The 10895-nt window shown below is 34.1% G+C and overlaps 1 protein-coding gene across 1 annotated transcript; it reads right to left on the bottom strand.

Moving 5' to 3' along the window:
• Positions 1–1088: 1088 nt before the first annotated feature.
• Positions 1089–4997, bottom strand: LOC132189991 (MATH domain and coiled-coil domain-containing protein At3g58400). Its single transcript, XM_059604854.2, is given in 8 exon segments — positions 1089–1279; positions 1281–1420; positions 1521–1687; positions 1798–2083; positions 2231–2400; positions 2700–2829; positions 3660–3797; positions 4812–4997. Coding segments are annotated over 7 exon segments (1005 nt in total). The 5' UTR covers positions 3745–3797; positions 4812–4997; the 3' UTR covers positions 1089–1252.
• Positions 4998–10895: the final 5898 nt, after the last annotated feature.

Below are 10895 nucleotides of genomic sequence, written 5' to 3'. Positions count from 1 at the left end.
TTTGTAGATTTACTGCAGATATACTTTTTGATTCAAATGGCTTCCCATTAGGCACAAAACTCCAATTATGGCCCAAAACCGTAAGGAGACTTCCTATACCTAAGAAATAATGACTTCCCATTAGGCCCAAAACCATAAGGACACTTCCTACGGCCATTTAGGTTTTGAATTTCTTAATACTAGGAACTCCTAAGAGGAAACCCAAATTTAGCCCCCAAAATCTATGCTCTTCATGTCTAAAGAAAGTAAATTCTTTCTACTCTTTTTTTTTTGAAATAGGAATCCAAACTTGTATTAATCAAAACGTTCTTGCTCAGCAAGAATAACCTCCTGGATACAAGTAGGACACTCCAGATGCCAAGATTGCTCTTCATGTAAAGCTCTTGTAAAGTTTTTTCTACTCTTTAGATTAAATCTATATTAAGTTCATGTAAAGCTCATGTATAACTTTAAGTCGAGTTTAAACAAAATCAATTTTTTAGAAACAAAATCTTTCTTTGTCGAATATATATATATATATATGAAAACAATCTTTTCTTGTTAAATTAAATCTAAGTTAATTTTGCATGTATCATTTCATCAAAAATTCAAATCTAATCAATATATGAAACCTTATAATTAACTTTGAATCTAGTTTATGAAAATCAATACAAAATCCTTCTTGGTAAAAAATTTCAAGAAAATGTATTTCTATGAAAACAATCTTTACTTGCTTCTTTTTTTTTTTTTTTAAATCTATAATAAATCTAAGTTAATTTTGCATGTATCATATCATTAAAAACCTAATCAAGATATGAAAGCTTTCAATCAAAATTTTTAGTTTTAGAAACAAAGCTTCTTTTGGTCGAAATTTATAGAGCCTTTTCTTTAATTTTAACTTTATTAATCTTAAATAAATAATATACACAAATAACCCTATGATCACGGATGTGTTTATGAAATAAAACCAAAAGCTTAAAGAAAATCTCTTACCTCTTTGAAGCTTGGGGAGTTCGGCGCAGAGCTTTCCTCTTTGAAGAAATAAAGTGGGTGGCCAAATTTTCTTCTTTTTTTTTTTTTTTCCAAAAGAAATAGTTACTTCAGAGCACAATGGATTGAACATAATTAAACTTTGAGGACATGCAAATAGAATTTGTATCCTATGAAAACTTTTACATACCCTTTTGAAGAAAAGAAAAAGATGAGGACAGAATAGGCAATCTATTATTGTTACCATTCAATGAGACAATGCTTCTCCAATTTAAACTTAGTGTTAATTTGAGGAGAAATCCTTAATAGGGAATGGATATTGCATCCATTTTGCATTCAATGAGCAAACCATCACGCACTAAGTAGCCCTTTGATGTGTCCCGTAGATCTCTCATTGACAAAAACTCGTGGACACCATAACCGTTGCCGGGAACAGAAAACCACTGATCAACTGTAGGTAAGAGTTGGTCATATTATTATATTTTCTTCTGTTCAGGTCGAAAAGAAATGCAGGCTTTGAGCATATTTTTGTGAAAATCAAGAGAACAGACCTGTCTTTTCACGATGATTGCTATGGATTTGGTCCGTTATTCGCAGCTTGTATTTTGCGTAGAATTTTCTGTTGGGAAGAAGAGTTTCTGAATCACCTAAGATGAGATAGAGTGACAAGCATGTGCCTACTCCTGTTCCACTTCCCTTCGGATAGAGTTTCAACTTCCTATATATATATATATATATATATATCCAAAATATAAAGATAAAGGTTGTGAACTAACAGAATAAGTAAAGCTATTTGAGACTGACATAGAAGAGCAAAACGAAAATTACCATCTTCGCCCTTCAATGGTGAAATGCTCAGAGTAATAAAATTCATTTTTCATGTCCGTAAAGTTGTCAATCCTCCAAGTGAAAACATTACTTTGAGGTTCATTTATCATTGACAAACTCTCCCCTTTACCGGTACATTTAATAACAAAAACTTCCACCCCAAAGGCACAAGTGTCATCAACAAGATAACCATTTGATGAATCATTGAGAGTTTCATGGGAAAGTAAGTGATCGAATCCCCATTCAGTCTTCAAGTTATGAAAGCGTCTTACTCTCCCACTCGCATCTAAGTTGTTGAAGTTCACAAGCAATTGTAAAGACACATATCAAATCCCAACATAAATATATTAGCGAGATATGCAAGCAAAGCTTTAAACTTAAGCTCAAGTCTAAGATTGAGTACAATATAAAACTAAGTGTTTGGCGAAGGTACCTTGAATACATAGGTACTTGTCTCGGATTTGATCAAACACAAAGAATCTTATGTGCACGTTAGCCTCCCAGCCAAGTGGAAGATCATTGGTAGCTGCTATTGCCAAGTAAAGAGAGATGTGACCGTTCCCATTGCTATTCTTTTTCCCATTTGGGTAAAGTACCAATCTCCTAGACATGGAAATGAAAATGCTCATATTTTTTTATCTGAAAAATTAAAAAGAAAAAGAAAAAGAAACAGAAAGGAGAAGGGGAGGTATGGAGATTTCCTGAAATTAGATTGCCTGAATTTCTGAGCCTAAGAGAGGAGATTGCAAGCCCCACCTACTCTAGTCAGCCTCAGGTGTCGGGCCAACCTGCACAAGGTAAGTGGACCCCATAGTCCCCTTCCTTAGGTTGCTTAGTTCAATGAAATTCGGACAACCTAACTTCAGGGGGTCCCATTCAGAAGGAGAGTCCTCAAGATGCACCATTGGTAGCCGCCAACTTCAAACTCCCCCGAGTTACATTTTTCCTCCTCCATCCCTAACAGTATTGAGAAATTCTTGATTTGAAGTGTATAATGAGCTGGTGGAAGATCTCTAGTTGATTGTATGATCCCTGATATTTAAAAAAAAAAAAAAAAAATCAGATTCAAAAAATATAAAGCTAATAATTGTGAAACTTTTTTTGTTGATTGTTATATATTCAATCAGAAGCCATTGGGTTGGACAGTAAAGTGGTTCTTAAATTTACAAATCTGTTATATCAAACCTTTGCGTAATAGGATTGCCAATTGGTAGCTCCCCCCCTCTAAAGAGGGGAATTTTGGGTTCTATCCATTGTATTTGAAATAATTTTGACAGAAGTATTAGGATAGTGTATTCAATCCCATAATTTAGTACATCTATTTACATTACATAATTGACCTAAAGGAGATTGAGAATAGCTAGCCAGGAGTTGAATGTTACCCTCTTCAAAAATATTCTATGAAATAAATAAAACTTCATATTAGATATGACTGAAGTGCAGGTTGGAGTACTTCACTAAGTATTCCATCATGCTGGTTTTTAAGTTTATTTTCAACATTACTAAACTTTAACTCAAATACATGTTTGAGATGCAAGCAAGAATTCAGGCCATGCAGCTTTTTCATACAGTTCTTTTGGTAAGTCGGTGTTCATATAGGTCTGCCTATTGGCAAAGATATTCAGGAAAAACTGTTGGTGGATTATATTCAGTCTATTGCAATAGTATTAGATTTCAACTTGCAAGTTGTATAATGTTGCAAAATTTAATTGCCAACTCCAAATGTGTCCAAGTCGCAGCATCAGAATGTGGCCCAGATTGAGCAAATGCAACTACTTTCGATACTTCTTGACAATTAATACACTAAAGAACATAAAGCAAGTCACCAAAATTCAGAGAGAGAGAGGGGGGGTGTATTATACCAGTTGCATCATTGTCAGCAGGGAGAGGATGGCAAGTTTTATCTTCCATGTCTTTCTTTTGAAGTTTTTTTTCTTCTTGGGTCATATGTAAGGGAGAACTGCTTCTGATATTCTGAGGAAGCTCAAAGAACTACGGCCCTGCATGCATTAAGGAAGGAGTTTCAATATATCTGGGCTACTCCATGGTCATTTGCTTCTCTTGCGTGGCCACTTCTGTTACTTCCTTTTTCTTTACAAGACCACTTTGTTACTTAGTGAAAAGCTCTCAAGGGATTCAGTCACACAATTCAAGAGGAAGGGAAAAAAGAAAATGATTGAGTCACTGTGCCGCTCTGCTTACATGGATGGCTTTTAGAACATCCTTTACCTTTGATTTTAAATGCCATAAAAGACTTTGGCTTCTCTTATTGAACACCAATTTATTTCCAGATGAAATGGTCAAAGGACCGATAAAACATATCTATGAAAATTTGGTAGTTTCAAAGGAGTTCCAACCGTGATTTAAAAAAGTGGGAAGATGGGAGAATGAGAGAACTTATAGAAATAAAGCATTTTCCGAATAGAAATTATAATGAGATTGACTTTTGGCCAAACCCGAATTAAAAATAAAATAAAATACTAATAACGTAATTACTTAATAAAACTAAGGACTTAATTAACTCTATTGTATTCCCGCATCATAATTCATTTCACAAGTAGAACCAGTCGCTTTCGGTCCTCGCTTCGACCAAAACTTTTAGAGGCCTCTTACCAAACACCGGCACCGCCTCTCACGCTGAACCGGACATGAACTCTCAGTCTTCCTCCTCAAATACACATAAACACCCTCTTCACCAGCCACAACACTTTAACACGATTCACAATTAATGGAGAGAATAAATTAAACCGAGAATCAAACGAATTTCAGAGGGAGGTGGGTACAGAATTAGAGAAACATTAATGAAATGCCGAATTTCGTTGGAATTATCATTTTTTTTTTTTATTTATCGATCCATTTTAACATATCGACTTTTGCTTTCCATTTTAACTTGTCAAAGAAATACAACAAGTTATATATATCACTTTTTCAAGACCTGTGACGCCTAAACACAACACGAAAAAGGCACAACAAAAAAAAAAAACGAAAAGAAAAACAAAGAAAAAGAAATTTACCTCAGCATTAACGGCGATGAAGTTGGATGAAGTTAATCGGTACGGACGCGAAGCCTGGGAATTCTATTCAGATAACAAAGTCCCACCTCCGGTTAGGTCACCGATCCTGAAAGCCTCAATCTCCACCTTCCTCAACTTTCCTTCTTTTCTAGTAAAGATTCACAGCGTAACTCTGTTTACAGGAGCCCAAAGGTTTTTCCTTTTGAAGTGCGTTTGGCTCACTTAGCGGCTAATTAAAGCGACCTTTTTTTTTTTTAATAAAAAAGTTCACATTTTCCGTCCCCTAAACTACGGGATAATTGATTAATTAATTGTCAGTCTCTCCTCAGACTTGAATTCCCTTTAACATTTTTGAATTAGCCTTGGGATTTGATAAGAATTATATTATTTTTAATTAAATATTAGATTATACTAACTTTAGGGATTTGATGGTAATTTAATGAGATGCACAATAAATTAAGAAATTTGATTATAATTATATTTCATCGGAAACTCTATAAATAGAGCAATTTGTATTGTAAACCAATAAAGTTAATAAATGCATAATGTAACCTTAAGAATTTATCTTCATAAATTGAACCACGTAAAATTTGTCTATTTTATTATTTCAAATTAACTTTCCATATGTTATGTTTTCTTTCATAAACTACAAATATTTGCCAATATTTTTCAAGGGTTAAATACCTAATTTCTCATAGGGTTTCAACACTTTATTTTTTGCTTATAGAGTTTTATTTGGATCACATGAAATACTTGTGGTTTTGATAAAGATAAAAATGATATCTCCATTAAAATTTCGCCCAAAATTTAACGGAACACCATGTCAGCATCAATCAAATGTTGTTACGTGTCATGTAATTAATTTTTTAATTTTTTTTAAATAAAAAAAAAATATATATATATATATATATATATATATATATATATATATATAAATTGGTAGTGGCTCCTTGGCTATTCGGGCGGTGGCTGGCCACCCCCTTTGGCCATGGGTGGCCTGGCCATCCCCATTTGGCCAGCCACTTCCAATGGGTCTTGGAGGTGGCTGAAACCACCCCATGGAACTAAGGAGGCATAAAAAATAAAAATAAAAAAATGGATGGAACGCGTAAAGATATCCTCTCAAACTATTACTCATTGTCATGAGCTACAGGGACATAAACTATTACTCACTAAAAAAATTTGTAACATGTGTTTTAATTTTTTGAATAGTTCATGTTTAATTTAATTCTCTTTCTCATTAAAACATTAGAATTAGATTTTGAACAGTTGAAAAAAGTGCTATGTTTTTTTACACCATCAAAGCCAAATCCAATTTAACGAACTAGTGAATTCTTGTCGATTAGACTTTTTGAAACAATATATTTTGACTTATTGAAACACTCCACACGCCTCAATATATAGAGTCTCACCACTAACAAGAAAAGTCTCATCTCAAATACTTGCATAATCTTGTTTGATTACAGAAAACTTGATATCTTGGATAAACATAAATAAAAAGGAAGTGAACTAGTAATTGGGAATAAATAAAGCAACTGGGAGCTTGAAAACCTTATGGACTCCCGTCACTTTTGCAGCAAAGTTTGATAACCAGTACAAAGCATTGAACAAAACTTTGAGAACAAGCAAATAGGATTTATATTTCTCCAATTTAAAGGAGAAATCGTTAACTACGGATATGACATCAATTCTGCATTCAATGAACAGGGCATCATCCACCAAGTAGCCCTTCGATGTGTCCCTGAGATCTCTCAATGCCAAAAATTTGGTGAGACCGTATTCGATGTCGCCATCAGAGAACCAGTACTCAGCTGTAAGGTGAGTGTTGGTAATATCATTAGATTTTCTTAGATTGTTTTTTCATGAGAATTGTCTTTTGTTCTGGTAAAACAAAAATGAAAGTTTAGAGCATATTTTTGTGAAGTCAATATATAGAGCAAACCCCTGTCTTTTCAAAATGATTGCTATTGATTTGGTCCCTTATACGCAACTTGTATTTTTCGTACAATTTTTTGTTAGGGGGAAGACTTTCTGAATCATCTAATCCGAGATAAAGAGTCAACCATGTTTCAGCTTTGGTCGCTTCTCTCTCCGGCTCGAGCCTCAAATTCCTTTGTCCAAAATATAAATCTAAATGTGGTTAACTTACAGAATATGTACTTGGAAACTGGTATAGAAGAGCGAAGCAACAATCATACCATCTTCGCCCTTCAACAGTGAAATGCTCAGAGCAATAACCATCATCTCAGAGCAATGACCATCATCTTTCATGTTAGCAAAGTTGTCAACCCTCCAAGTAAAATAATTACATTGAGGTTGATTTATCATGGACAAACTCCCCCTTTTATCAGTACCTTTAATAACCAAAACTTCCACCCCAAAGACACTAGTGTCATCTACAAGATAACCATTTGATGGATTATTAAGAGTCTTATGGGAAAGTAGCTGATCGAATCCTCGTTTAGTCTTCAAGTTATGAAAGCGTCTTACTCTCCTACACGCATCTAATTAGTTGTTGAGCTTAACAAGCAATTGTAAAGTTACTTGTCACATCACGAAGTAAAAGAGTAAATATACTATAAAAACTACGTTTTGGGTGACAGTACCTTTACTTGTCTCGGATTTGATCAAACACAAAGAATCTTATGTTCACATTAACCTCCTACCCAAGTGGAAGATCATTGGTAACAGCTATTGCCAAGTATAGAGAGACGTGACCCTTTCCGTTGCCATTGTTTTCACCATTTGGATAGAGCACCAATTTCCTAGACATGGAAATAAGAATGCTGATATTTTTTTATACAAAAAAAAAAAAGAAAAAAATAAAAGAAGAAGATTAAAAAACCAACAGCTGATGAAAGGAGAGGGGTCCTCATAATGCTCTATTGGTAGCCGCCAACGTCAAATTGGCCAGAGTCACATTTTTCCTCTTCCATCTCTACAGTAATGAGAAATTCTTGATTTGATATTGTTGAAATAAAGATGTTGTGGGAATTATAGTGGAAGCAATATAGAAAATAAACAAAAAGAGCTATAAGGGTGGTTCGGTGTTAGACACCTACGTCTACCACTCGAAATACCCCTAAAGGCTACATTGTGCTCATTAACTTTATTTGTCGACAATACAATTATTAGGAGATTTGATTACAATCCCAATATTTAATTACAATTAACCCATAAATAGAGAATATTTGATATCAGCATAATTATGGAATATACAAAAAATATTATATATTTTTCATATATTCTAATATCCCCTTAAACTCAAGGTAATATTTCACCTTGAGTTTGAAATTAGAAACAATGGTGATGACAGTGGCAGTGACAAAGGCCGGGAATGAGCCATACATGGTGGTGACTGTCAGAAGAGATAGAGGCTGACGGGGCGGCCAACGACGGCGGCAGGTGGCTGGTGAATGCAGATGCAAAATGGCCAACAACGAGCCGAAACTCCAAAAGGGGCCTGACCACGGGACATGCCTGACAATGAGCCAAACTTCAAAATGGGCTGACGACAGGCCAAAATCCAAAAAGGGGCCGACAACAGGCTAAGGCTGACAATGAGTCAAACTTCAAAAGGGGCTGACAACGGATTAGGGCTGACAATGAGCCAAACTTCAAAATGGGCCGACGACAGGCCAAAAGGAAAAAAAGAAAAATGAGCCCACTTGGACGGTTATCAGATCGGCGCACCGAACCTGACCGGCGCGTGGTGCACGTGATGTGCTCACTCTTGAGTGTCAATGACGTTGAAGGCTACAAGAAAGTGGCTCTGATACCATGTTGAAATAATGATTATGTGGGAATATTGAGCAGAAGCAAGAGAGAGAATGAACACAAAAAACTTTGCAGGTGGTTCGGTGTTAGACACCTATGTCCACCACTCGAAATACCCTTAAGGGCTACATCATGTTCATTAACTTTATTTGTCCACAATACAAAGGTCCATATTTATAGGGTAATGTCTAAGTATAATTATTGTAATCAAATCCTTTTGATTTAATTACAATCTCAATATTTGATTACAATCAACCCATAAATATAAAATATTTGATATCAACATAATTATGAAATATACAAAAAATATTATATATTTTTCATATATTCTAACATATATATATATATATATATATATATATATAAAATGAGCTGGTGGGAGATCTCTAGCTAATCGATGTACAATTCCTGACATAAAAATAAAGAAAAAAAAAATTCGATACTTTTGACATTTACTAAACAAGTAACCAAGAATTAGATAGAGCGAGAGACAGAGAGAGAGAGAATCTACCAATTTCATCATTCTCATGTTGAGGATGAGGATCGCAAGTTTTATCTTCCATGTCTTTCTTTTGATGACAGCTCTTCTGATATTTTGAAGAAGCTCCAATGACTATATATATAAATGGCCCTCTATGCAGACTATGCATTATGGAAGGAGTTTCGTTTTCTCTTGCATGGGAGCGTCGGATGAAAAAAGAACTTTTAAGCTTCCCCATATGTCCTTTTATTTCTCCCAATCTGATGAAAAAAAAAAAAAAAAAGAAGAAGAAAAAAATGGAGACTTTTTTTTTCTACCATTCCCAACGATTAGACTTTTTTGTTTTAATCTTTTGTCTCAATTTTTAGTCGTTAATTTGAAATTTTGTCTTTTGTCTCTTATTTTTGGTCATACGATCCTAGCTAATTGTGAGCCACCTCAAGTATTTAATCAACAAATCAAGTAAATTTGGGAGAAATACAGGCATCTTCCATGTCTTTCTTTTGAACCATTCTTTCTCCCTGTGATCCTATACGTACTCCGATGTGAAGATGAACCGCTTCTGATATTTTAAAGAAGCTCAAATGATTATATATAATGCTATATGCAAGACTTCTATTACCTTTTTATCCCTTAAAAGTAATGTGGCTTTTAAATTTATTATTGAATTTGTAGATGAATTACTATTAGATTTTGATCCAATAATAATTTTAAAAGCCACATCATTTTTAAAGAGATAGAAGTTTTGCATATAGCATTACTATATATATAATAGATGGCCTCTATGGATTATGGAAGGAGTTTCGTTTTCTCTTGCCAGGGAACTTGATCATCATATTAATTTATTTCTCTCAAACGGATGAAAAAAGGACTTAATTTTAAGCTCCCCAACATGTCTTTTTATTAAATAAATTATATGTTAGGTCCTCTCTAGGGTTTAATTACGTAGTACCCAAAGGTGACATGCTAACAATAAAAACGTCATTACCCCCATTTCTAGTCTACAAAAGTTGTCATTTCAAAAACGTCACTAATGGCACATCACTACCCAATTAATGACCTTTTTTGGTGCAAAAATGTCACTAATGGGTGGTCATTAAACATTAAAATTTTTGTAGTCTGATACTAGAGTCCTACTTAGAGTACAATGTTATCTCTTAGAATATAAGAATGAGGAGATAAATATATATAGATGATAAATATTATCTCCTTCTTGGTCTTGATTTCTCTTGTGGCTTATCTTTGAAGTGGTCTTTTCTAACATAGTCTTTATCTCTAACAAGTACGTAATCCTCGCAGATTGCATCCCATCATCAAACAACTCCTTCATCTCTCTCACTTCTATCATTAATTCGGGCCTTTCCTGGATTATCCAGCGGTGTCAACGCATGCAAGCTTTTGCAACTCCTTTATGTAAGAATCCATAGTTTCTCTAGTGCACCAACCACTGCTGTTAATTAAGATGATTTCTGTAAAGAGGAATGCAGGCAATCTACACAGAATGGTGTAATTTGGGTTAGACGGGCGAACATTATGAAATTGGGAGGAAATGTAATGGAAATGTTTATAACACCTTTTTGATGAACTTAAGGAGTTAAAAGTGAAAAAAAAAAAAAAAAAAAAAAAAAAAAAAAAAAAAAATTATTGAGAGAGAGTGTTATTTGTTTTCACTAGTTCACTCAGGGATTTAATTCACAAATATATAAAAAATATAAAAAAATAATTAAAAAAATTATATTCATAAGGACAGTTTAATAAATGAGGGCTCTCATGCATTTATCGTAAAATCGTAACTTCTTAAAAAAATTATTTTGTTCCTTTTACCC

This window comes from Corylus avellana, chromosome 9, assembly GCF_965113065.1.
Source record: "Corylus avellana chromosome 9, dhCorAvel1.hap1.2, whole genome shotgun sequence".
Taxonomy (NCBI): domain Eukaryota; kingdom Viridiplantae; phylum Streptophyta; class Magnoliopsida; order Fagales; family Betulaceae; genus Corylus; species Corylus avellana.
This window is presented reverse-complemented; position numbering and strand designations above follow the sequence as displayed.